Source organism: Ailuropoda melanoleuca, chromosome 6 (genome assembly GCF_002007445.2).
Source record: "Ailuropoda melanoleuca isolate Jingjing chromosome 6, ASM200744v2, whole genome shotgun sequence".
Classification (NCBI taxonomy): domain Eukaryota; kingdom Metazoa; phylum Chordata; class Mammalia; order Carnivora; family Ursidae; genus Ailuropoda; species Ailuropoda melanoleuca.
Window position 1 is genome coordinate 14,352,665 of NC_048223.1, and position 27,503 is coordinate 14,380,167.

General features: G+C 45.4%; 1 protein-coding gene across 2 annotated transcripts in view; it reads right to left on the reverse strand.

The window, feature by feature from the left end:
- Positions 1-26,148, reverse strand: part of LOC100468106 (inhibitor of carbonic anhydrase) — a 32,313-nt gene extending 6,165 nt beyond the window's left edge. The window contains exons 1-12 of one of the 2 annotated variants that reach the window (XM_034661979.1): positions 25,976-26,148; positions 22,309-22,417; positions 21,199-21,360; positions 19,783-19,939; positions 18,881-18,936; positions 14,600-14,778; positions 13,040-13,211; positions 11,986-12,128; positions 9,421-9,511; positions 8,189-8,230; positions 5,085-5,240; positions 1,798-1,939 (exon numbers count right to left, since the gene is read on the reverse strand). In XM_034661979.1, the coding sequence (XP_034517870.1) occupies positions 1,798-1,939; positions 5,085-5,240; positions 8,189-8,230; positions 9,421-9,511; positions 11,986-12,128; positions 13,040-13,211; positions 14,600-14,778; positions 18,881-18,936; positions 19,783-19,939; positions 21,199-21,360; positions 22,309-22,417; positions 25,976-26,059 (1,493 nt within the window). In that variant the 5' untranslated portion in view covers positions 26,060-26,148. Of the gene's footprint in view, positions 1-1,797; positions 1,940-5,084; positions 5,241-8,188; positions 8,231-9,420; positions 9,512-11,985; positions 12,129-13,039; positions 13,212-14,599; positions 14,779-18,880; positions 18,937-19,782; positions 19,943-21,198; positions 21,361-22,308; positions 22,418-25,975 lie in introns of both variants that reach the window. The other variant, XM_034661978.1, reaches the window with a different exon arrangement.
- Positions 26,149-27,503: the final 1,355 nt, after the last annotated feature.

Here is a 27,503-nt window from a genome sequence, read left to right on the forward strand (position 1 = left end):
GCTTCAATTTTCTCAGGTGAAATAGGAAACAAAGGCATGCCAGACGAAGGGAGATGTGTTGAAGATTGAGGAGAGGACAGAGGATGGACTCATCTTCTAGGAGAGTGGGTAGTGAAGGCACTAGGCACATGTGCATATATGAGGTGGGTTCTCCTTACTATACAAGGAGGCCAGGCACCCCGACAGTGCAGACACAGAGTGGTGGAATGTCAGACCTAACCAAGGCCGTGCTTCAGCCAGCAGAGGGGCAGGCGTTTGAGGCTACTCACAGGGGAATGATTATCGTGGTTGGCTGTGGAATGTATGCTGGGTGTGGAGGGGAAAGGAACATGAAGCAGGGAGAGAACAGGGAAGAGCTGGCAGGATCGGTGGGTCACAAGTCAGTAGAAATGTTAGAGCCAGGAAACCCAAGGGAGTGAAAAGGCAGGTAGGAAGTGGTGGGGAGAACGAGCCATCTGAGCTGAGGGTGTTCTGTGGGTGTTCAACTGCATTAGAGGAAGAGGGCAGGTTGCGTTTCAAGACAAACCTCTGACAATTCTAAGTCCTCTGTGATATTATCATATTAGCACCGATAAGACCGTCAACCCTAATGCCAACGCACTTTGCGATGTAACAAAACAACACAACCCCACTTTAGCCTAGGTTTCATGTTCAGCGTACATTGTTGTCGTGGAATCTGTGAAAATATGTCATTATGTATGGCTTATGAAAGAGATAAAACTTTGGAGATGGCAGGACAAAGTCATCTGGTGGTATGACAAATAAAGGGATCCTTCCTAGATGCCATGCGTTCTCCACACAGCAGCCACACAACCCCAATTCACACGGCATGCCTCCTGCCTCAAAGGGTCCCACACTGCTCAGCATACTTAGAATTAACTCTACGTCCTTGGTCAGGCCAATAGGGCACTGAGACATAGCCAATGCCGCAGCTCCAGCCTCTGCGTACCTATGTCCCCCTCACCTCCTGTGCCCCCCCTCAGTGCCCTCTGTTCTGGCCTCAGACACAGCATGATTTGTCCCACCCCATGCCTTTGTCCTGGTTGTTCCTTCTTGCTTGAAAGTCTTCTTCCAGGTTTTCTCAGGCCTGATTCCCTCTCAATATTTAATTCTCCGTTCACACAGTCCCTTCTGTTTGCCGAGGCCTTCCCTGGCCACCATTTCCAAAACTGTCCCCTACCCAAGTCACTACAGCACCACCCCCCTGGTTCCTTTGGAGCACTCAGCACGGTCAGGAAGTGATTGGCCCTTATTTATATGTTTATTGTCCTACTCTCCCCGTGAGATGCAGGGGGCAGGGGAGCTACGTGTGTCTTGTCACTCTCATAACCCCTCTGCCTAGACCAGTGCCTGCCACATAGTAGGTGCTCAATAAAGATTTCTTGAATGGCTGGAGGATCCCAGGAATACTTACTTTTAAAATGTACTTATCAGCCAGGTGTAAGAAGCACATGTCCAGTACCTGTCCTCTGATTTTAAACTGGGGCTCTGAAAGATTCCATGACTTGCCCACAATCACACAGAAGAAAAGAACAAAAGTAGACCCAGGGTTGAGACCCTGCACCCCTCATTCTTGCCTTTCCTCAGGCGCCCTAAGTCAGCTGGGTCTGCAGAAAAGCATTCCAGAAAGGGGCTGGACTTGAGGCCTTGGGGCCAGTGAGAATTTGCAGTTCTCTTTTCTAATTCTGATTCCTCCTAAATGCAGCAGCCAGATCTTGGGATGATGAAAAAGATGAAAAGACAGGAGGTTCACTGGGCTGGTGCCCAAGAGAAAGGCAGTTCACAGACACTACTCGCCTGAATGCCCCGCTGAAGCCATAGTATCTCTCGTGGTTGTTGGGAGCACAGGTGTGGGCTGGGCTGCTGCCACCACTGCACAGAGCGCAGAGACTGGAATCTGGGTCAGACCCTGGGGCACAGCTTCGACTGAAGAATTCATCTGTGCAGGAGAACACAGGAGGTCAGCTCTTCTCGCCTGTGTTAGCAAGAAAGCCTCCGATTTTGTCCCTAGAATTGCTTGAATGGTATAAAGACACATTTGGGTGTTTGGTACCATATTATTACAAATAAGAAACTTACGTAATAAAAAAAAAGTTGCAACTAGAGCAAAGTAAAGGGGGACTGGCTGAAGTTGGGACAAGTGTCTGTGGAGCAGAAGTGGCACAGGGCAGAGGTGTGGAAGGACAGACACAGGCGCGCCTGGGTGGCACAGCAGTTAAGCGTCTGCCTTCGGCTCAGGGCGTGATCCCAGTGTTATGGGATCGAGCCCCACATCAGGCTCCTCTGCTATGAGCCTGCTTCTTCCTCTCCCACTCCCCCTGCTTGTGTTCCCTCTCTTGCTGGCTGTCTCTATCTCTGTCGAATAAATAAATAAAATCTTAAAAAAAAAAAAAAAAGGAAGGACAGACACAGATGTAATCCTAAGGGAGAGAACAAAACTGAAAGCCCCACCCAGTCAAACCTCTCCCATATTCTTCCTGACCTCTGCTGCCCTTGCCCTCCCTTATAAGGTATTCCATCTTGACTCCGAATCCAGGAAGGGGCCTAAGAGGCCCTGCTGCCAAGCCCCGTGCTGGGCTCCAGGGCACATTGGTGAGGACATTACATAGGCCCCATGTTCCTGGAACCCAAGTCCATGAGCAACAATCATAACTCAAGTAGCCACACTAGTGAATTTGTACACCACCCCCGCCCCAGCTTGCAATGGGAAAGAAGAACATGATTCTACACAGCTTGTACATAAAGGAATCTGGTACAGACCTGGGAATCAGGGAGAGGCCTCAAGTGGAGAGATGAAGAATGAATAGCAATTACTTAAGTGAAGGGTGAAAGGACAAGAGTTTTCCAGACAGGGAGCAGCATCTGTAAAGGCCCAGGGCCAGAGTGGGGGGTGAGGGCAAACAGCACAGAAAGGTTAGTAAGAGGCCACTGGGCTAGACCATCCAGTGCAAGAGTGAGCGGAGAGGAGGCAAGGTCCAGAACCACTTTTACACCTTTGTGTATATTTGTTCTTTATCCTTAGAGAGATGAGGAGCTTCTGAAGGGCTATAGCAATGCTAGACGAGGGGTAGTGGGCCGGATATAGCCAGATCTGCACTTTGCAAAGATTGGTCTGCCAGTGGGATGAATGGAATCCAGGGCAGATGTGGGGTGGAGGCAGCAGGTTACTGAAGCAGTCCAGGGGAGATGAGGACCGCTTGGACTAGGGTAGCACAAGGGGAGGGAGACAGTGAAGAGGGACATCACTGGTGATGGATGGGTACTTGGGAGATGACAGCTTGGCTTCCAGCTGGGGCAAGTGGATGAACCATAGCGTCCTCCATTGAGCTAGGCAGCTCTGGAGCCGACTCAGCAGAGATGACACGTTTTGTTTTGAACTTAATGTGCTTTTGAGATACTCAACTAGATAATGTCAAATAGGCAGTTCAATAGACGCAGGTGTGGAAGTGAAAGAGAGATCAATGCTAGGGATAAAGATGTAATAGTTATCAACATATGATATAATATTAATAATAGTGATAACAGCAAACATTTATCTAGTGCTGGCTACGTGCCTAGTTTTGTATGTATAGTATTATTTGTTTAGATGGTAAACGAGGCTGTAGGCATGGATGTGAGTGCCTGCGGATTGAGTTTAGAGTGGGGGAAGAAAGTTCCTTTAAGCAATTGAAACATTTATTAACCAGATTGGGAAAAGGGACTTTGTAAGGGTAGGAGAAAAACCAAGCCAGTGTTTTCACAAAAGCCAGAATATAGTGTTTTAAGGTGATCTGTAGAAAGAGAAGTCATAGAAGAATGGACTGGAGCATGACCTTCCAACTGAGCAACATGGAGGTCACCAGTAGCTTTCAGAGTCCTTCCTATGGAATGACGCAGAGAAGCCAGAGGACAGGGAGTGGAGGAGTGAGTGGGAGACAAGTGGCTCAGACCATGCTGTTAAGAAGTCTGGCAGCAAGGAGGAGGAGAAACAAGTCAGAAGCTGGAGGAAACTGCTAGGAGAGGGAGGACTTTTAAAAATGGAAAACACTGGGGTTGTTTAATGTTGAAAGAAATTGTTGGCTATACTAGAGAGAGAAGGAATAACCAAGGGTATGAGGCTCTAGGGAGGAGAGCACGGGACGGGCCCACACCCAAAGTACAGCTGGAGGGAGGCTGAGCAGATACAGCCATGAGGAGGCCCACAGCTTTGGCAGTGGGATGGTGAGGGGGAAACTTTCTGACCATTTCAGTTGTCTGTTGCAGCTGAGATGAGCATGTACTGAGAAAGTGTGGTAGATGGGTGTGGGCTGGAAATGTGTGGACAGTGAAGACATTAGGATAATTATTGGGAAGCGTGGGGGTGTGGAGCAGCGACACAGTGAGGGTGTGACTTCCAGAGGCCCATTGAGGCCAGCAGCTGAACCATTTCCAGTGGAGTGAACTGCTCTACCCCGTGACTTCTCCAGCCAAGTTTAGCTGCTAAGGTGCAGAGAGTGAGGAGAGCAGGTAATGGGGTTCATGCAGAGGTAAGATTTGTCAGATGGCTGGGAAAAGCAGGGCACCAGGAGCCTTATAGGTACTGGCAAGAGTACTGCTAAAATGATAAATATGAGAATCTACAGGAGATAAGGATGCAAGTGAAAATGCACCCAAGGACTTACTGGTATATGGTTTTCAATTTTTACAAAGCAGCCAATCTGGTTTATATGGGAAAACAATATGCATGACCGTGCACACGCGCGCGCACACACACACACAAACACATACACACACACACACACACACACACACACACACACACCCCACTCTCACTCTGCAACCCCAGGCTTGTTCCCCGAGCCAGTTGTCACACATAAAGAGTAGGGTATTTCCCTGATATCAGCCCACTGGGCCAAGCCACTCCCCTAAGAAGTAAGGAGGTGAGGAGAAAGGGGAGTACCTGCTCAAGGAGAGGTGAAACTCACCTGTAATGTCTGCCCAGCCCTTGACCTTACTACCCATTTATGCCATCCCTTGACATTCCTTGCCATTGAACTGAATTCCTGTCCTACCCAGGCACAGGCCCAAGGAAGCGGCTGCCACACTGCCTCCCAGAACACACTTACCAAATTTACAGGACCCGGTTTTGTTGTATATTAAACCCATGGGGATGATCCAGCCTGCAGAAGTACCAACTGCGGGGTGGCAGGACCTCTTGCCTTGCAGAGAGTCCCAAGTGAAGTAGGGATCTGATTTCTTAACCACTGCCACGACGTAATGACCTTGCAACAGAGATATCAAAATGCAATTTCAGTAGCTCCAGCACCCTCTGAAAATGTATTCTAGAGCTGCTACAGTTAGTCCCTGCCTGCCACTAACCCAGGGGAGGGGGAATAGCTTGAACCCCTCACCTAACTCTAGCAGAAGACCCTCCCAATAACTGTCATTATTAGGTATGGGGCCGAACAGTCTGACATTACTCCTCTCCAGACCTGTCTACATATATACATCCAGAAATATTTACACACATACTTCATACTTTTTCAATGGACTCCTGCTATACATTCTCTACTGTGAGATGCTTTATTCTCCCTCAATGACATATTGTGGGCACCTTTTTGATTCAGCAGAAATAGATATAGCTATCTCATTCTGTTTACTGGTTGAAACTAAGTTACGTTCCACTGTACAGAAGTACTGTATTTCATAATCCTCCAACTAGTGGGCTTTTACATTGTGACCCATTTTGCCATATTACAAATTATCTATATAAATCTTATACATTTAAGTGTCCACCTGTTGAAATATTTCCATTGAAGTCCAAAAGAAAGAGCTTTAGTAACTTCTTTTTTAAAGTCTTTGATTTTCTAGATTTATGATAACATCATTTTCTAATAGTGACAATTTAATCTCTTTTTTTCTCCAATATTAAAAATATTTTTCTAATCTTTTAAGTCATACTGCCTTCACTTCCAAAGTAATACCAGTGTCTTTGGTAGGAGTGGGTCGTCTTCTCTTGTTCTTGATTCTAATGGGAACGTCACTGATATTTGATATATTCCTATACCAATACTCTGTAACTGAACTGTACTTATTGACTGAGGCCTAAACAGCAAAGCTGAATTTATAAGTAGATTATAAATCTACTTATAAAACTAGAAGATAATGTGGTCCTCCACCACCACTCTGAACCCCCCTCCCCACTACACTCCCTTTCTTGCCGTTGCAGTTCAGGTTTCTATATATTCAAGCCTGGAAAAATTGGAAATCAACATGGCAGGTGGAAGACCTGCATTGCCAATTACTTCACAGTAAAATGGTGACAATGATATCCATCCAGGGGGATTTTGGGGGGGATCAAATGTGCTAATATGGGCACATTGTACATTACGATGCAATGGGGAAATTACATGGCTGGGTTTCCATGCTGCTAGTGGCACGAATAGTACCAGAGCCCCCTCTCAGTGGAGCAGATTCTTCTGAGCCACAGCAAGCCCTCACCAGACTGTGCTCTATGACACCATTCCAGCAGCCAAATACTGTTACTGTGCCTTTCTGGAGGTGTAACTAATTCTGCACAAATGGCATTAATTATTGCCATCTGGGGTGTGTGTGTGTGTCTTTGGAGTTGATCCCTCTCTGTCTCTATTCAAATCTAACCTTCTCCATCACAGCCAGCCACCCTGAACTGTCTTCTTTGTTGACCTGCATTTGCATATCACTACAGTTCCTGGAAATTTCAACCGTTCTTGAAGTGGAGTTCTTTCTGACTTCTCATATCCTGTATTCAGTAGATTGCACAGCTGTCGAAATGCCAGCCCTTAGGGTTGGGGATGAAGACACAACCCACTGAAGACTGTAAGCCATAAAAGCAGAGGGGGAGGGGGAGAGCATATCTTAGGGCTTGGGTCCTATTGCACATGGAGGTGAGCGGCTGCAGGGGAGAAGCTTTGAACTCTAGAGGCCTTCGTTGGGTGTGGGCCTGCAGGGCCTCTGTGACCCTGTGCTCAGTAGGGACCAGAGATGCTGCTAGTGCTGTGGTGGTCCAAATCCACCCACCTCCCCCAGTTCACCTGTCCCATAAGAAATGCCAAACCCACATGAGCACCTGTTTTCATCCCAGGATCTTCCACCACAGCTGTTTTCAAGCCCCAGTGTGCATCAAAATCAGCTGGAGGGCTTATTAAAACACAGAGCAGTGGGGCGCCTGGGTGGCACAGCGGTTAAGCATCTGCCTTCGGCTCAGGGCGTGATCCCGGCGTTATGGGATCGAGCCCCACGTCAGGCTCCTCTGCTATGAGCCTGCCTCTTCCTCTCCCACTCCCCCTGCTTGTGTTCCCTCTCTCGCTGGCTGTCTCTATCTCTGTCGAATAAATAAATAAAATCTTTAAAAAAAAAAAAACAAAACACAGAGCAGTGACCCCATCCTTGGAGTTTCTGACTCAGTGGATTTGGGTGGAGCCCAAGAATTTGCATTTCTCACAAGTTCTCAGGTGATGCTGATGCAGCTGGTCCAGGCACTACACTAGGTTGAGAAACACTGCCCTGTTTTCCAAGATTAGGTACTTCAGGAACAGATATAGACCCGCCCCGCCTAAGTGGACACACAGATGGGAGAACTTGTCAGCTGGTCTATTCTAAAGACAAGATCGTCTCCCCTGTTATTAAAATCAGCTGGCCAAAAGCTAAAAGGTTGAGTTCATTCCCCCCCTCCTCTTCCTCAGAGCATCTGTGATTCTCCTTCTCTCGTGAGGCCTCCACTCGGCCCAGAAGCGCCAGGAATGGGCTCCTGCCTCCTGGGGCAGAGAAGGGCAGGCAAGGAGTAGGGTGGTATGTCAGGAAGGACAAGGGGTTTCCAGTCACACCGCCTCTTCTCAAGCCCAGGTGCAGCTACTCCCTGGCTGTGTGGCCCTGGGCCTCACTTTCCCCATCTACACAACAGGGGATAATGATGCCCACATCCCAGAGGATTGCTGAGGAAAGTAAACAGGAATCGCACAAGCAGGAGTCCTTTGTGGCCTGGAAAGAAGCCCACAGACAGTAATTATCGCCACAGCTTCAGGACGGATTGGCTCCTTCACAATAACCTGTAGTGGTGGTAGCTCATCCTCCTTCTTGTTTTTATTTTTTTACAGCTCTAGTAACTTTGCTTCATTTTTAAGGCTTTCCTCACCCTCTCCCCAATGATGGCCTTCACCTTTGAGCCCCAGTGTTACTGATTCTGACTCACCTACCGCGGGTGTATTTACACACGTAGACCCATCCTTAGGCACTAAAAAGAAAAACAATCGGGATACACGGCATTAAACTCTCATATTACCCAATCCAAAGTCATGAGCTTCTCAATCTCAAGAGTGAGGAATAAAGTAAGAAGCACTGGCTAAGCCGCTTGTCACTGGTTATCAACAAGCCAAGATTCTGCAGCCCCATTTAACCCCTCTCCCCCTGAACCTTTGCCACTTGAATATGAGGTTCCACTCCAGAATCTCCCAACACTCAGGGAGTTACAGAGAAAGAAAATGAGATGCCCTTTGAAGAGGGGCAGAAACCGCTGAAGATCTTGACAAAGATCCTTCTGCATTGGCTATGTGATTCAAATCATCCTGATATCTTTCTTCGCTTCAGAGCTCTGGACTGTGGTAGGCAATCATTATATTCTCGTTATGTTGGAGGGGAAAAAAAAACAGTCCATGGAGTCAGAAAAACCTGGATATGGTCTTCATTCTACCTTGGACACATCATTTAACTTCTCTAAGCTTTAGTTTTTATGTCAGTAAAACGGAGCTACTATTATTTACTTCACAAAGTTGTTTTGAAGGATAATATATGGTTTCTTGCTCACTGCCTAGCAGATGAGACGCTTAATAAATTATATTGGTGAAATTCTCTTTTCCCCAGCTTTTTTTTTTTATGTGAAAGGATCCCCCACTGAAGAACATGACCTTGTAGCCTCACCTCTCAACCTTCCAGTGCAGCTGGGGTGAGTTAATTTTGGACTAGTAAATTTAGCACAAGTATCCAGCGAGGCACATGTGGCTCAGCCCCTCCTTTCTTTATTGAAGAGAGTGGGAAGAGGGTGGCTTAGACCTTTTCGAGGAAGCTCTATGACAGTATGCATTCTCCTCTGCCCTCAGCCTTTGGGTATGCCAACAAACCTGTTCTCCTGAATTAGTGGGTAACTCTAACTCCAGGGCCATTTGGTGAGCCCTGAAGCCAGCGCTGTTCCATGCCCTCCAGTATCAGCCTTTCAATAAAAACATCTCTTTCCATCTCTTTCTGCCTAACTCCTATGTCCATATCTTCATTGGTTCTGACTCTGGGGAAGGAGGATACTATCTGCTAGCCTCTTACACTCCACCCATAGTTAATTATTATCTCAATGATGAACTAGATCATTTCTCCTTCTTTCTATGTCCATGGCCCAGAGGAAATAAAACACAGAGAGGCACCCCCTCCACTTACTGTAGTTCTCTGCCAGGACTGGCACCAGACCGCACTTGCCCGCTATGTAAATGAAGCCTCCATCCAAAGTCACGGCATCAGCCTCTCCTTTCTGAAGTCAAGAAATAAATCAGTAGCACAACAGTGAGGTTGTTTCCTGTCTCACTGGCCCTCAGAGGTGTCTATCTCATTGGCTTTATGTCACATGTCCTTTTGATTCATCAGATCATGGATCACCCAAATTTTTGCCATATCACCACAGGATTTAGAAAACTGAACATGTTGACCCAGGAACAAGCACCCAACCCAGATCCTGTGCCCTGGCATCTCTGACCTCTCATTAGACCCATCTTGAGTACTGGACATGCCCTTAATACATTTTCTCTGTGACCACTGTCACTCGGAAATCTACACGGCCAGACTCAGGGGTTGTATTTACTATGTTTTTTTAAAAGATTTTATTTATTTATTTACTTACTTATTTATTTATTTGAGAGAGAGAGAGTACAAACAGGGAGGAGCAGTGGGGGAGGGAAAAAATCTCAAGCAGGCTCTCAAGCTGAGCAAGGAGCTCAACATGGGGTTTGATCTCACCACACCGAGATCACAACCTGAGTTGAACCCAAGAGCCAGATGCTCAACCAACTGAGCCACCCAGGCTCCCCTGTATTTACTATGATTCTATGGAACTTGTTTCTTCTGTATGGTGGAGTTCAATTCTGTTCCCATAATCCCATTAGCACTATACTCACAGCCCTGGCACAACAAAGACTTGCAATAAACAATTTCTCTACTTAAATAATTCATTAATAATTAACTTATTTTAATCAATGAAATTTTCCAACAGAGCAAAAAATGTATACTTACAGCGATAAGATCATTGAGATAAAAACACACAGATACATACTCACCCTTAGCTTTTGACCTATTAACTGCCCTTCTAGAAATCTATCTTAGAACAGTAGCAACTATACAAACAAAAACTTACCAAGCCTTTACTACGTGCCAGGCCCTTTCTAAACACCTTACAGTGATTATCTCATGTATTCCTCACAAACTCCAACAAGGTAGGTACTATAATTCTTTCCCTTTTATACATTAGTGAAGTAAAGCAGATGGAAGTTAAATAATGTCTCCAATAGATGGTCACTAAAACTAAAACTTAAACAGTTTAATTCCTTAGCTTCTGCTCCTAATCAGGATACCACACAGCCTCCTGAATCTGACTATTCCAAAGGACACATACCTAAAAACTATTCTATACACACTTTTTTCATACATAAAATGGGCTCATAGGCTCATTGTGAGGATTAAATGAGTTAATGTGGGATGCCTGGGTGGCTCAGTTGGTTAAGTGTCTGCCTTCAGCTCAGGTCATGATCCCAGGGTCCTGGGAGTCCCACATCGGGCTCCTTGCTCAGCAGGGAGCCTGCTTCTCCCTCTCCTTCTGCCCGCCATTCCTCCTGCTTGTTCGTGTGCTCTCTATCTCTCTCTCTCTCCCTCTCTCTCTGACAATAAAGAAACAAAATCTTTAAAATAAATAAATGAGTTAATTCAAGTTAAGAGCTCATACACATGTTTGGCACATAGTAAGTAACTTCCGAAATATTAGCTATTATTATTATTAAAGGTATACCCAGAAATATTGAGGTTATAGAACAAAAATCTTCAATTCCATAGTATCTACAATAGCAAAGGATTTGGAAATAATTCAAATGTAGACATTTAGAAATCAGTTAAATAAATTGAGGCAGAAATACTTAGTGGAATATTGTGCAGCCAGCCATTAAAAACATTTTAAATGAATATTCCATTCTCTAAGAAAGTGCACCTACTGTGATAACTTCAATTAATAACAATAGATAACATTTATTGCTGCTTACTATATGCTAGGCAATGTCCTGAGCACTCAAATTCATTTAATCCTTAAAACCGACACATTTAGGAGACTGTATAAATTGCAAGATCCTAATGTATGGGTTAGTCCCAGGAAGATTTATCAAAATAAAGATCTTCTTAAAGAAGAATGTGTGTCTCCTGAGTTTGTCAGTTTTTTAGTCTTTTATTATAAATTTATTTTTTCAAATCACAAAAGTATTATCTGCTCATAGAGAAATGGAAAGCTAATCACACAACTTCATAACTCAGAAATTATGTGGTAATGATCTCTGAGTTATAAAGTTGTGAATGATTTTATTTATCTTTCATTTCTCTTCCAGCATATAATATTTTTATCACCAGAAAAAAAATTATACTTACAACTCAAGGACTGAGGTTGATTTGCTTTCACAATCTACAGGGGCCCTGACCACCCCCCGGGATGTCACCCCACTTCCTGCAGCTCCTGGGAAGGACACTACTTAGAGCTCCCAGAACTCCAGAGCTGAGCACCTAAGGAGTCTGAGTCTTGGGCCAGCCTGAGCTACGGGGCACATTCAGTAGAGTTGGGTGGGGCTTTGGAGGGTGGGGCAGCACACAACAGGTGCATCTTAGCCTCATGGCCACCAGGAAGACATATGGGAAGAGGGCAGAGAGGTCACATGTCTGGATGTCCAACCCCAACTGTGGAGGTGGGGCCCTCCTTACTGTGATGGCGGCGATGCAGTCCTCAGTGGTCTCCTTGATGGTACACTGTAAGGCACCACCGCTTACGACACTCCACTCATCACACTTGACCCTCTCATGGTGGCCCACTGCACACCACAGTGCCCTCTGGGAGTCTTCCACACCTAGGACAGGTGGAGAAAAACCAGGCATCCAAAAGAAGTCCGAAGATGTGTCTGGGAGCTTACTACTACTGGCTACAGAATGGCTGCCCAATGGGGCCCTCACTAACAGCAGCAGAGTGGGCATGTCTCGCGCCCATATCACTGCTCCATTCCTGCCTATCACCCTCCAGGAGAAATGCGGGACTCAGTACTCAGAAAAAGTAGTGAAGGCAGAGCAGCTCCCCACCCTCCTGACCTCATCTCCTTGAGTATATCCTCCTGAGGGAAGCCATTTCTGAGCACCAGAAGGTCAGGACATTCCAGAGCTTGCTCTGACAGGACTGGGTTCTCCCATCCAGTAGCATTCCCCAGTTGGTAGTCACGTGTTCTCCTTTGGGTGGACCTGTTTGCTCTCCCCCTCACCCAATGTCTGTTCACCACAGTATGCCCATATCTAACACAGTGGCTTTTGTGGATGTTCATTAACTATTGGTTGACTAAATGAAGACAAAAGTAAAGAAAGAAGAATGAACCATTGGTATGTAAAGGAAGGCAAGAGTTGGATTAACCCTCTGAAATTCTAGTTTCACTCCTGATACTGGCAGAGGCCATGTTCCCACTTCAGTTTGGGATGTGCTAGTTTCCCTGTCATTTAGACCCACCACTGGGTGGGGTGACACTGGTTAATACACAGGAGCAAGAGCCATCATTACTTAAAGTTGACTGTTACCTGAAGGTCTTCAAAACCCTTTTGTGATCTCATAATTCATGCTTTTTCCCCAGCTCATCAGAAAATCCCCTCACTAACCCAGTGCAGTTGGTAGCTCCCTTGGGCTCCATGGGCCAGTGAAGGTTGGGTGAGCGAGGCTCGCAGGCACTAGGAAAGCCTCTCTGGCTTTCCTGCTCTGCTGCCCTTCCAGGACTTTACATACCTATCCTTTGATGCTGAATGGCAGCAAAATATTCATATCCCACGTATAGCTTGGCATCCATCTTAGGAGGGAGTCTTAAAAACCCATGAGTAGCATCTGTAAACAGCAAGTCCTTCCCATGAGGAGAGGCAAAGAGCTGGAATTCTGTTGATTTGTCTTTTCCAAAATGTTCCTGTTCAAAGTATAAAAGAAACAGAGAAGGAGGGAAGCTGGCATAGCAAGGGCAAGGGAAAACAAACCCAAGACCAGACAAGGAAAACTGGAAGGGAGAAAATATGAGCACCTGAGAGCTAAGACAAATCACCCAGCCCGCCAAAGCCCCTGTGGTTCCCGGGGTCCTCCCGCCTCTCTCCAGGGAAAGGTTTACCCAAATACCAGCTGGTCTGCCATGTGCAGCTTCAGGAAAACTGCCAGGGGCTGTTCCCCGAGATCCACACCAAGAGGTATGGTTGCCATGTGCCAGACAGCTGCCCTTCTCCAATGGCTTGTTTCCACAGGGCAGGCAGTGAAGGCTGCCTCACTCCTGGCCAGTTGACTGTCCGAAGTAGCTCTGGGGGTCTTCATCCCAGAACGGCTGGTGGTCCAACACGTGCCACTGAGCCTGGAGGTTAGGAGTCCTGGGCTCTTTTCTGACCTCAGGCCTACCACTAAAGGACCAGCTGAGAACTTTCTGGCCTTCAAAAAATGGAAGGGCCCTTTGTCTACAACTCCCACTAACTGGACCAAAGCCATTCCTGACTATAGCACATACCCTCAAGCTCTTTCCAATGTCTGTCTGCTTCTTGCTTTTGTGGTGGCTTTACGTGAAATGTCACCTGCTGCCTTCACTGGTAAATACCCCCCCCTTCCTAGGGGTACGCAGAGCTTCCTTCCCAGGGCTCAAGAATCTTCCTAGACATACCCTGAAAATCAATTCCTTGGTCCTCTACAAAGTACACAGTCCATATGCCCAAGGTTGTACCGTTTCATCTGGTGATAATTTGTCTGTGTACCCATTATGTCCCTCACACTTGTCTGGGAGCAACTCAAGGGCAAGTCTTTGTCCACTGCATCTCTGAATCCCCAGTGCTGAGCAGAGAGCAGCAACAGAGAGGGGACAGGGAATGAATGAGAGCTGGCCAGGAGAGACTGCCACCAATACCAGACAGAGAGAATGCTCATGGCCGGGGAACCTGCCACTGAGGGAAGTGAGGAGGGCAGGATCACGTGCCAGTAAGATAATAGGGGAACACTCCATGGAGGAGGGGCATCTACCCCACATCCTGAGGACCCCTTTGAACTGAAAAGGAAAAAAAAATGGAGCAACGAGGCACTTCTATGGAGTCTTTGGTCCATGGAGTCGATGACACCAGGTGAGGGGGTCTTGGCCTCTGCTGTCTACAACATAGACAGACTGAGCGGTTTTTCAGTGAAGCAGATGATGTGTGACATTGTTCCTGTCCTACACCCAAAAGAACTCTCAGGTGGCTAGAAGGGAATGTAAGAAAATGCCCCAAATCTAAGCTGGGACCCCCCCCATATACACACAAAGTAGGAGGTAAGGATGGAGGGTGGGAATACCTGGGCCTGGTTGAGAAGCTCCCAGATCAAGTCCTCCTTGCCCCCCACATTTCGAGCCACGACGGCATGAGAAGGGAAAAGGCCCAGGTTGCATTCCCTGTATTTATCCACAGGCATCCGGCTGTTGTCCAGGCAGAGCAACTCATACTGGTCACGGTCAGTCCTGTTTGCCAGGTTCTCTGCAGGAGGAAAGCCCAGGTGAGCCGACTGCAGGCAGAGCCATGAGCCGTGGTCCCTGCTGCTCTCCGAATCACAAATTGTTTGACCTTCTAGTAATAACTTTCTAGGCCCTGCTCCTGCCCGGGTGCCACATAAGCAAGCCAAAATCCAGATAACTTTTGTGTCCCTGTAAATGTTCCACTTGACCAGAAACAAAGTATATTCAGTCAGCCAGTCCCCAAACACTAAGCCAACTCTGAGCCCTCTCACCGCAGACAAGGTTTCCTGTGTGGCCCCAGCCAATCACATACTTTTTATTTGTCTCTTCATGTTCCTTATTCTTTATCCTATAGAAGCTCCTTGCCTTCCACCCCATTTCGCAGTTCTCCAAAAGGAGTCTGTCCACTTCATGAAATGTTCAAGTTTGTTTGTATCACCTAATTTGTCTCCTTTAATAATTTTTTAACCACCCAAAGAGGACTGAAAGAGAATCTTTTCCAAATATGTTTTATACCTATGAGGAACCTGAGGCCTCGGGAGGCAAAATGACTGTTCTCCCTGCAGATAGACACGGGGCTGGGAGGCACGCTTGCCCAGGTCCCCTCGGGGTATCCCCACATATCTGTAACTCTGCTGATATGAATGATGATAGCAAATGTTTTCTGAGCACTCACAGCCCACCAAAGATTGTGCTCAAGGCTCTCCATGCTCTGCTTAATTTAATCCTCAGAGCAACCGGAGGAGGCCAGTAATAGGATGATCCCATTCTAGAGATGTGGAGACTTAGGCTCAGAGACTGAAGGTGACTTGTCAGCCAGTCTGAGGCTGATGCATTGCCACGCTAGGACAGTCCAGGTCCCCCTACTACAGCAGCACTACCGCCCTGGAAGCAGAGCCTGCTGGGGAAGTGTGGGGGAAGAGTTGAAGGAGGCCCAGGGGCCAAGTCAGCGTACTCTATAGGTACAAAGAAGACCAGATAACCTTGTGAGGAAAACGGGTTCTTTGGTTCCCCTTGTCTAGGTATTCAAAGGTATTCTGGGTTGACTTGTGTCCCCCGCAAATTCCCATGTTGAAATCCTGAATTGCCAGTAGCTCAGAATGTTGCCTTACTTGGAAACAGAGTCTTTGTAGATGTCATTAACTAAGACAAGGTCACACTAGAGTAGTGTGGGCCCCTAATCCAGTATGGCTGGTATCCTGATAAAAAATCACACACACACACACACACACACACACACACACACACACACACGGAGAATGCCATGTGAAGGGAAAGAGGTAGAGTGGGGTGATATGACTAGAAGCCAATGGACACCAAAGATGCCAGAAAACCACCAGAAACTAGGGGAGAAGCAAGGAACCTCCAGAGGGAACCAATCCTACCAACACCTTGATTTTGAACTTCTAGCGTCTCAAACTGTGAGACAATACATTTCTGTTGCTTAAGCCACCCAGTTTGTGGTACTTTGTGATGGCGGCCCTGGCTAATTCATAGAGGGCTATGGGGTTCATACACTCTCGTCATGAAAGAGAAGGAGTCCAATCAGAGTTCTTGTGCATGGTTATAAGTTTACTTAGGTATGTTGTAGAGAAAATCCTCTTTAAATCTTTATATTGAAAGAAAAAATTTACATGATTTAGCAATGTCAGAATTAAATTAAAAGAATCAATATGATCTCATAGTTTCAGAAAGAACTTCTCAACATCACTCAGGGGCCCAGTGGTGGAGTGTAGCTTCCCACCAACACTCGTTTGCCCCACAAAAGCCTGGTGGGTAGTCATAAGCTACTTAAAAGGCGGCGAGTGGTCTTATATATTAGCAGACAAGTGACTTTCGGCAAAAGTAAACCAGGACGTTCTGGGACAACCTGGTGTTTTCAGAACATGAAGATGTTTTCAGACACTTCAGGGTGAGTGTTAGAAGATTCTGCCCACTAGAGAAACAAAAGATAAAATGAACTTATGGGACTTTATCAGGATAAAAAGCTTCTGCACAGCCAAGGAAACAGTCAAAAACTAAGAGGCAGCCCACGGAATGGGAGAATATATTTGCAAAGGACACTACAGATAAAGGACTGGTATCCAAGATCTACAAAGAACTTCTCAAACTCAATACACGAGAAACAAATAAACAAATCATAAAATGGGCAGAAGATATGAACAGACACTTTTCCAATGAAGACATACAAATGGCTAACAGACACATGAAAAAATGTTCAAAATCATTAGCCATCAGGGAAATTCAAATCAAAACCACACTGAGATACCACCTTACGCCAGTTAGAATGGCAAAGATAGACAAGGCAAGAAACAACAATTGTTGGAGAGGATGTGGAGAAAGGGGATCCCTCCTACATTGTTGGTGGGAATGCAAGTTGGTACAGCCACTCTGGAAAACAGTGTGGAGGTCCCTTAAAAAGTTAAAAATTGAACTACCCTATGACCCAGCCATTGCACTACTGGGTGTTTACCCCAAAGATACAGACGTAGTAAAGAGAAGGGCCATATGCACCCCAATGTTCATAGCTGCATTGTCCACAATAGCCAAATCATGGAAGGAGCCGAGATGCCCTTCAACAGATGACTGGATTAAGAAGCTGTGGTCCATATATACAATGGAATATTACTCAGCTATCAGAAAGAACGAATTCTCAACATTTGCTGCAACATGGACGGCACTGGAGGAGATAATGCTAAGTGAAATAAGTCAAGCAGAGAAAGACAATTATCATATGATTTCTCTCATCTATGGAACATAAGAACTAGGAGGATCGGTAGGGGAAGAAAGGGATAAAGAAAAGGGGGGTAATCAGAAGGGGGAATGAAACATGAGAGACTATGGACTATGAGAAACAAACTGAAGACTTCAGAGGGGAGGGGGTGGGGGAATGGGATAGACTGGTGATGGGTAGTAAGGAGGGCACGTATTGCATGGTGCACTGGGTGTTATACGCAACCAATGAAGCATCGAACTTTGCATCGGAATCCGGGGATGTACTGTATGGTGACTAACATAATATAATAATTAAAAAATAGAATTAGGAAACAGTGAATACTGCATATCTAAGTCACACCTACCAGCAAAGTATTTATCCTAACAAAGTTGATTTTTTTTCTCCAAAAAAAGAAGATTCTGCCCACTGGCAGCATAACTGCACTCACTGGAGTGACCAGACGAAACAACAAGGACAAGGATCTGGAATAACTTGATTCCGGGAAACGAAACCCCTAGATGACCCCACTAATTAAATGTACTGATAATAAGACAGACCTCAATTGCCAAAGTGCTAACAAACCAGGTCAGTGTGTAATAATGAAGGGAGAGTGAATTGTGAATGGCTGAACAAGGGAACAAAGGACACCAAGCTCCTATTTCACGCTAGAGAAAGGCATTATGTTGTAAGGAACTAAGGCCCATGTAAAAAGCGAGGACTTAAAATTCCCCTTGAGGTAGCATTTATCTTAAAAATGAACTTAGCATACTGAATATACATTTGGTTTAAATATCTTGAGTGATAACAGGTGTATTCTGTATCTGATAGAAATTTAATTGGTTACAAAACAAAACCCAGATTCTGTAACTTCAACTTCTCTGAAATTTATGTCGCTTTTTCATTTCTTTCTGATAAGTTGATCAAAACTCTTAAAAGGGTTTTTTTTTAATGTAGAAACAAAAAAGAAATATATTTTTGTCCACAGTAATAATGCTTTTGCAACACATCTAATTGTAGGTGTGCTCGTTAGTTCTGAAATCATAATTTGTTTGTTTAAAGTGTTATAGCATTTAGGAACCATTTACACTGAAGCATTCAGAGAGTGTGATTACATTTGAAATGGATATTGCAGTGGCTAAGAGAATTGAATTATTAAAACTTGTTTCATTTTATTAATTGGTAAATACTGTTTAAATGTTCAGAAAATTTGTTTAGTAGATTTACAGGCTGAACAAATTGAACACTAAGCAAAGTACGAGTAACAGAAATGTTTTTTATACAGAAACTCTCCTATTTCATTAACGGTCTTGTCATCACCCATCTCTAGATGCAGGGAAACTTTCAGGCAAGAACCAGCTCCCCTGGTCAGCGTATGGCTCATGTGATTCTTCCTCCATCCAACACTTACCAAACACGGTCATATGCCTCACGAAGGCCACATCCCCTACACCATCCTGCAGACACCTGAAGAACAAGACAGCAGTCATTAGGCCAGTTCCCATGATTTGGGCTCACCCCTGCCCTGTGCAACCCCTCTGAGGCTCTGCCCTGACCACTGGCTCATAGGGCTTTGCCCACAGTTTCCCAGGCTTCAATGTGTCCTCAGAGGCCATGGCCCTATCTGAGGGGCCGTCATACCTCTACAGCCAACCTGGGTCTGAGGCAGGCAGGAGCTCTGTAAGCCACAACCCAGGTAACTGTAGGGAGGGATGATGTGAAGGCAGGACCCTCACCTTCCCCTTTAAAAGCAGCCTAAAGCGACTGTTTTTTTGGCGTTTTTTGGTTTTGTTTGTTTTTTAAATAAAGGCTTAAAGCCTGATACGGAGGATAAAAACTCAGGACAGCCTTGGATTTCTGGACAGTTCTGTTCTGGTTTGGAGCAGTAGCTTTGTCTCTTACAGACACGGAGAGGTGCCTGCAGGGGCCTGAGAGGGAGGTGGGGAGAGGCAGGCGCATGTTCATGACACAGGGAGATGCTCAGGGAGGTCCTGGCCTTTGGCCTAGCTGGAAGCCCAAGCCTGCGTCTGTGAATCCCAGAGTCCCAGATACAGTTTTGTCCCTTTAGGTCTCCTTGGTCCGGGAAGGTAACACACGGACCCTAGGCTGTAGGGAGAGAAAAGGGGCTCCCACACAGAAGACTGCTCCTCAGGATGGGTAGGAGTGAGGGCAGGCCATGGGAAGCACTCAGGACCCTGGGTTTCACACTGACACCCTAGGTGGTCTGGGCAGGCCCTGTCCTCTCCCTGTACCTTAGTTTCCCTGCCATCAGAGTGAGGAGGAGCGGGGAGGAGGGGTGGTGTCCCCACTCACTTGAAGGCACCTGCGTAGCCGAAGTATGGTTCCTGGAAGGAGCAGGCACACTTGTTTGTCCCTTTCCCCGCACACAGTTGACACAGCTTGGGGAACACTTCCCTGTTTGCACAGGGGACACAGCTGCCGGAGAAGAACTTGGCCATTTCTGCTGTGGCTGCTTAACACAGACATAAGGACCTCAGGGCATGAACCAGCTGGGGGTCCCCAGGTTGCACATACGCGTGAGCGAGTGGCCCTACGTGAGAGCCCATGAGGCTGCACACACTTCCCAGGACCATCCTGAGGAAGCAGATGTGTAAAGGTGGTCAACAGTGCCTGTGGCTGAGGACGTGGATGGCTCGGGGTCCCCGTGTGTTCAGGCATCACACTAACGTGTCATCCTGGGGCTCCGGCCCCTAGATGCTTCCTAGCTTGTCCACTCAAGACACAAGGGCGGCTGACCTACACGGAACCAAGCTGCAATCCCAGTGCCACCCACCTTGTTAACTCACCACCTAGGTGTGAGTCTCTAGGTGTGGCAGGCAGAACCCCAGACACAGCAGGGACACTGACCATCCTTCCTTACCTCAGGACATGGTCCCACCCATCCCTCTCCCTTTTGGGTTCAGGGGCTGTTGTAGTTTATGGGGATTCCTCTTCCAGGAATCCATGGGAGGGGCTTGGGATAACTTGCCCGGTGGTGGGTAGGGGGGTATGACAACAGCCACCTCACAAGCTTTCACACAGATATTCCAGCAATGTCTGACACTGAGGTGAGGGAGACCCCAAGAAAAGGCACACAGGGTCAGAGCTATGGCCCAAGCTATAGCACTCCATCTGACCCCGGTAGCCTCCCGTCCCTATCACAGGCAAAACATGAATGCTGCAGAGTTGGCAGGCCTCAAAAGTACAGAAAGATTTGGCCATCATCTTCCAAGGGCTCAAGAGGCACCCTAGGCTCCTTTGGCTCATCATAACTGAACAAGAAGTACACACAAAAAAGGCATGGCTCCAGACCACGCCTCTCTTCCTGCCCCCATCCCAAGCCCTTACCCCAAGCACCGAGGCCTAACTGCTGGTGGTTTGGCTATAATCCCTAGTGAGCCTTCCTGGGAAGCCAGAAGGGAGTTCCCCTTTCTCATGAGCCTCAGTGGTGGCCCTTGCCAAGCCAAACCACTGGGACTACTATGGGTATGGGGCTGTCAGGAGCTCAGAGACCAAGGTACCTTTGCTGAGAGAAGACTCAGCTGCCCGTTCCCAAGGGTTGCTGCTGCAGCAAACCCAGATAGTCACATTTAAAGAAGGTTGTCCTCATCTCATCTTGCAGTTCGTGAAACTGGTACACCTAATGGTGATTGTATGGCCCCACTACAGTCGCTGTGGGCAACTGGAGTAGGAGTCCTGCCTAATGGCACCCGGCCTTAGCCAGCTTACCTTCTCCAACAGAGTCAGAAGGAAGAAGTGTCCGGATGGGGATGTACCACCCAGCAGACCATCCTAGGCCCGTGTGGCAGGACTTCTTGCCTTGGAGCTGTTTCAGCTGGACGTCACTGCCCTTCTCCACCACGGCCACAGCATAATGGGAGGTTTGTGGATCTGCAAAGGAGCAGAGAGAAAGAAGGGCTAAAGGAAGATACCACATTGTCGCTAACTAATCTTCCAGAGTGTGTGCAACAGGCAACTTTAGGGAATCCTAGGGTCTGCACCATCCCCTGATGAACAGGTAGAAAAGAAAAAGAGAAAAGCCTTTGAAACGGGGGGGGGGGGGNAGGGGGGGGGGGGGGGGGAGTCCCTTTTCAAGACAATAAACAGTAGCGCCTTTCTGCCAGCCCCTCCAAGCCAATGGAGACATGGGGGTGGGGCCCACCAGCTATTACAGGGTCTGCAGGGCATTCTCAGGGAGATCTCCAGCTCTCAGTCATTGTGATGTTATGCTTCTCCCCCAAAGGATTTCTCCCTTCTCTGCTTCTCCGTCTGCAGCCCAGACGCAAAGGTGAAGGTCTGAGAGGAAGGATGCAGGGGGCACCCCGGGATTTTGAAAGGGCTCTGCAAGTTGGAGTCCAATTGAGGTGGGCTGTGCTCACACACACTGATGACACTAGTGGACAAGTATGGGGAAGAGGCAAAGCCTTATTCTTCGACTACCCCCCCCCAACTCTCCTCACAGCATTCACAGACCCATGTTCTCTAGCACCTGCAGGGGACTCAGCACAGGGAAGAGGCTGTCCAGGTCTGTGTGTCTCCAGACATGGGCCTCTCAGTGGTGCAGCCCCACTGAGCAGGCGATGCACCCCAGACAGCACTGCCCCCACTTATCCAGCAGGACCAAAGACACTTCCATCAGGATGCACACAGTTCACAGTTTCCCAGGGAGAGTCAACATTCCAGCCCTTGTGGGTCAGTGTAGATGACAGCCTTCTTCCATCCAAAGAGCTCCAGCAATTCTGTTCCCTTCAGGTGTAATGTTGACAGAGACCCTTGCCTTCCCCACCCCCCATGACTGCAGGGTCAAACCAGAGACCTGCGGCCCCAGACAGAACGCACCAATTTTTGACCCCTGGAATTCTGCCACGACAGGCTTCAGGCTGAAGGGGGGCAGGCCCGCCTCAAGCACCAAACCTGCTTCAAGGGTCACAGCATCTGCTTCATTTGCCTGAAAGAGAAGAGACCAGACCATGAAAGGAGCCCCTAACCTAGCTCACTGCCAGGGATGTTTGACCCATAGACACTTGCATGGGTCAGACCCCCTTCCCTCCCTAGTGTCCGCTCAAATGTCACCTTCTCAGCCAGGCTCTCTCCAATATCTTAAAACTACCACCTCATACATAAATGCTTGACTCCCCTTTGTTTTTTCCTTAACCCTTATCAACCACCTGACACAACTTTCATTGTTTACTGCTTGCCCTCCTCTTTGGAATGTAAGCTCTATCAAGGCGTGGACATGTATATGTGTGTGTGTGTGTGTGTGTGTATGTGTTTTCCTGCTGAAAGTTCCTGCTGAACTTAGAGAAATACCTACTACAGGTAGGTGTTCAATAAATGTTTGGATAAGTGAGTGAATGAATTGTCAAATATTTCTATCCATAAGAAATGGTTTGCACTCACAGATCTGGATTCCCTCTTCAAGTATCTGTCAGCCCAGCATTCCTTCCTTCTTGTGAGAAACAGCAACCTCACAGCCTCTTCTCAGAAATGAGAGTGGATCATTTCTCAACTCATCATGGAAATCAGGTTTTAAATTCATTTATTTTTTTTTAATATTTTATTTATTTATTTGACAGAGAGGTAGCCAGCGAGAGAGGGAACACAGCAGGGGAGTGGGAGAGGAAGAAGCAGGCTCCCAGCAGAGGAGCCCAATGTGGGACTCGATCCCGGATCGCCGGGATCACACCCTGAACCAAAGGCAGACGCTTAATGACTGCGCTACCCAGGCGCCCCTAAATTCATTTATTAATCGACATTTGAAGTAACCTGGCTTTTTCCGAATTTAGTGCTACATCTCTATATACTTGCCTCCTTTTTCCCCATTCCCTCTTTTTCTTACATATGTATTCATACTCATGTATTTATAGATGTATGTATTATATATAATTAATATTCTATTGGTTGCATGTATCAGAACTCAACTTAAATTAACTTGGGAAAAGGAGGGAGTTAGCATAGAGGTAAAAGGACAGGAAGGCCACTGGACCTAGGGAACACCGTCAAGGTCAGAAGCAGTAACAGACCTGGACTTCAGTTCACGCCTGGGCTCCAGGTCATGACTGAGGCTCCAGATTGTTCTTGATCTTCCCTCACATTACATACATCTTCCCTTCCTGGCTGCTTCCTCCTCAAGCTCCAAGAGCAGATGCAAAGACAGTAGTGTCATAGAGACTGTTCAACCTGCTCCCACGATTGCATAAGGTCAAACTCTTGTAACAAATCATTCCCCCCACTCATAGATGAATTTGAGAAAAATAAATAAAAATGTGTGCATGTTTATGACCCTTACTGAATATTTCCAAATTTTTTTCCAGAAATGACACAGAATTTATCGTTTATAATGCCAATAGCAATGTATTCTAATGTCACAGAAACCTACCAGCGAGAAATGTTATCATTTAAGAGATGTTATTACATTTTTAGGTATAAACTGTTACTTTAAGAAATGGTTTTATTTGCATTTGATTATTAAAAAGGATGAACCATTTTTCCTTTGTTGTTTGTATCATTTATTAGTTGTAATTTCTTTTCTGTGAGTGGTTTGTTTATAGCTTATTATTCTTAAGCATTTCTTATAAATTAAAATGACATCTTTATCTAGTTTTTGCATTATGCTGTTGTGTCATAGCTGATGTGAATATATTTTCATATGAGTAAGGCTTTAAAAGTTTTTTTGTCAGAGATTTATAATTTTTACATTTCCAAGTTTATCTACCTCTGCAATTTATCTTGTGATATTTATCTATATTAGTCAAATTGAGTCAAACTGAGAGCTTGTTTGGTAAATGGATTAAATATTTTACTTGATTTTTTTGCTGTTACCCAGTTGTCTTGCTAAAGAATCTTTTCTCAGCCATCTGTTTAGAAAGTTTGCCTTATCATACATGTCTATGTAAATCTACATGTATCTTACCTAAATTTATTAAACCTGGGGTCCTAGTGCCCTGATGTTGGATAGTGATTGTAGTTGACATCTGTATACTATCACATAGACAAGTAGATAGGTGAATGTATGTAAGAAAGATGCAGGGGTGCCTGGGTAGCACAGTCGTTAAGCGTCTGCCTTCGGCTCAGGGCGTGATCCCAGCATTATGGGATCGAGCCCCACATCAGGCTCCTCCACTGGGAGCCTGCTTCTTCCTCTCCCACTCCCCCTGCCTGTGTTCCCTATCTGGCTGGGTGTCTCTCTGTCAAATAAATAAATAAAATCTTTAAAAAAAAAAAAGAAGAAGAAAGATGCAAATATGTGTGAATTTTGTTCTCTTCCAGGTCTCTTACATCTACACCAGGACCTGGTCTCTGTAACACTGCTATTTTAATATTTTATAGTTTCAAGTAGGTCTCAGCCACTCCCTTGCTAATTTTCTTTTTCATAATATTATTTATATTCTCATCCATGTGCTTTTTCTTAGGATTTTGTAATTATTCAATTGATTTTTTTAAAAGATTTTATTTATTTATTTGACAGAGATAGAGACAGCCAGCGAGAGAGGGAACACAAGCAGGGGGAGTGGGAGAGGAAGAAGCAGGCTCATAGTGGAGGAGCCTGATGTGGGACTCGATCCCATAATGCCGGGATCACGCCCTGAGCCGAAGGCAGACGCTTAACCGGTGTGCCACCCAGGTGCCCCTTCAATTGATTTTTTTAAAAAGACTGTATTTTGAAATACATTTTGAAATTTTGAAAATTCTATTTAACTTATTCTTTGGGAAAATATACAAGTACATGATATTTAGTCTTCCCATTTAGGAATATGGCATATGTTTTAATTCATTAATAAATATCGTTCATTTGTCCTAGGCTTTTGTATTATAACAATCTTGCGGATCCCTCCTATGATTTTTTTCTGAAACATTTTTCTATTATATTATAGTAGAAATATATTGTAATAGAATTACAGCATATTGTTTTAAATGAATGAGTCCCAATTTTGGGCTACTTTTTCCCCAACTAATGGCTGTTTATATATGACAATGACATCGTGAATATGTTTATCTTTGCCCAACTAATTTATTCATTAATAAATAATTATAGTAATATTTTTCTTGATCCTACTGTACATTCCAGGTTTGCAATCATCTGAAAATATTGATATTTTATTTGTTTCTTTCTATCTCATATCCATTTTGTATCTTATTGCATTACTGGGAAATTCCAAAAACAATGTTAAGTGATAATGGTGAAACTACAGCTTATTTATTTCTGACTCTCTATGGATTTCCAGTGCAATTCTGGCTTTGCTTTACTGCAGGCATTTTCACTGAATCCTTCTTAATTAGTTGTTTAATTACTATTATTGTTTTTACTATTAATGTATGTTGAGCACCTCTATTTTTTTCTACACACAGTCCCTGTACTTTCAGGACTTCAGCTTATTTCTTTCTCCTCTAAAGCATGGTCTAGTTCCTGTGGGAAGAAAGTTGTTCTGAAGCAATAAACAATAACAAGCACAGAAAAAGGAAGGATGGATTTTCTTCGACTCTCCTGTAGGCAGCTGCAGCTTACCATGATGGCCTTGATACATTCAAGGTGAGACGTTCTCTTCACACAGGTGACGTGAGGACCATCCGCTGGAAGGACTCTTCTCATATTGTCACTGAAACTGGAGCACTTACTGGCCTCATGATCTGAGATGGTGCACCACCTCACAGTTTTCCCAGGGACAGCCAGACACAGCCCTATGGGACAGAGGCCAGAGGTGTAAGGGACCCACAGCACCCATCTTTCTCTGCTGGTAGAAGAGGTGAAAGGTAAAGGGTTGGCTGAATGGGAGAGACAAAAATTGGGTTGACTGCATGGCTCACACGAATTCTCAGCTCCCATTTCTTTGATTGTGCCTTTCCCCTTGGAGAAAAAAGCCAAAAGCATCCCCCAAAAGTCAAACACAGAATTACCATGACCCAGAAACCCCACGCCTCAGTATATATCTCAAAGAACTGGAAACGTGTACTCAAATACACGTACACGAATATTCAGAGCAGCACTATTCACAATGGTCAAAAAAGGCAGAAACAACCCAAATGTACATCAATGGATAAATGGATAAACAAAATATGGTATATCCAAACCATGAAACATTATACTGCCATAAAAAGAATGAAGTACTGCGATATGCTACACATTGATCAACCTCAAAAATAATATGCTAAATGAAGGAAACCAGATATAAAAGGCTACACATTATATGATTCCACGTATATGAAATATCTAGAATAGGTAAATCTATAGGGACAGAAAACAAACTGGTGGTTGCTAGGGGCTAGGGGAGAAGGGAACGGGTACTGACTGCTTAATGGGTACAGGATCTTCTTTTGGGGTGATGAAACTTTTGGAACTAGACAGAGATGGTGGTCACACAACATCATGAATATACTAAATGCCATTGAATTGTACACTTTTAAATAATTGATTTACGTTAGTGAATGTCACCTCAGGAAAAAAAAAAGATAAAAGAAACCTATGGGAAGACATCTTGAGCCTACTGATTTAGTCTTTCTTTTGACATTGGATACTCTAACCTTACATGGTACTAATTGCTGGGGCATTAAAATCAGTGCATGTTTATTTCACTGGCATTTTAAGCTATGGTAATAAGTGTAGAGAATATTACAAAGGCAAAATGCTCTTTACGAATCTGTAGTATTTGAGCCAAAAGTTATTTTAAATAAAATCTAGAGAATGAAAGTTACAATAGTAGCAGCTCCTTGTTTTTGATGAAGTCCAGTATATTTGAACTACCCAAGTCTGTCTGACTACAAAATCTATACTGCGTTTTAACTGTAAGTAGGAAATATCCAAAGAAATGGGACAGGAGATGCCAAATTACCTTAGGCAGAATCCCATACGAAAGACAGAATGACAAATGGAGCCCCTCAACCCTATCTGAAAAAGCCTTCCATAGTAGCAGCCCAGGGAAGGGAGAGCAAGCTAGGGAATGGAACTCTAGAGGCCATGTGCCCTTGTGCAGAATAAAAACGTTTGGAGTATTAGCTTACATTTGTATTTTGAGCCTTTCAAAGCATGTTTACACTGC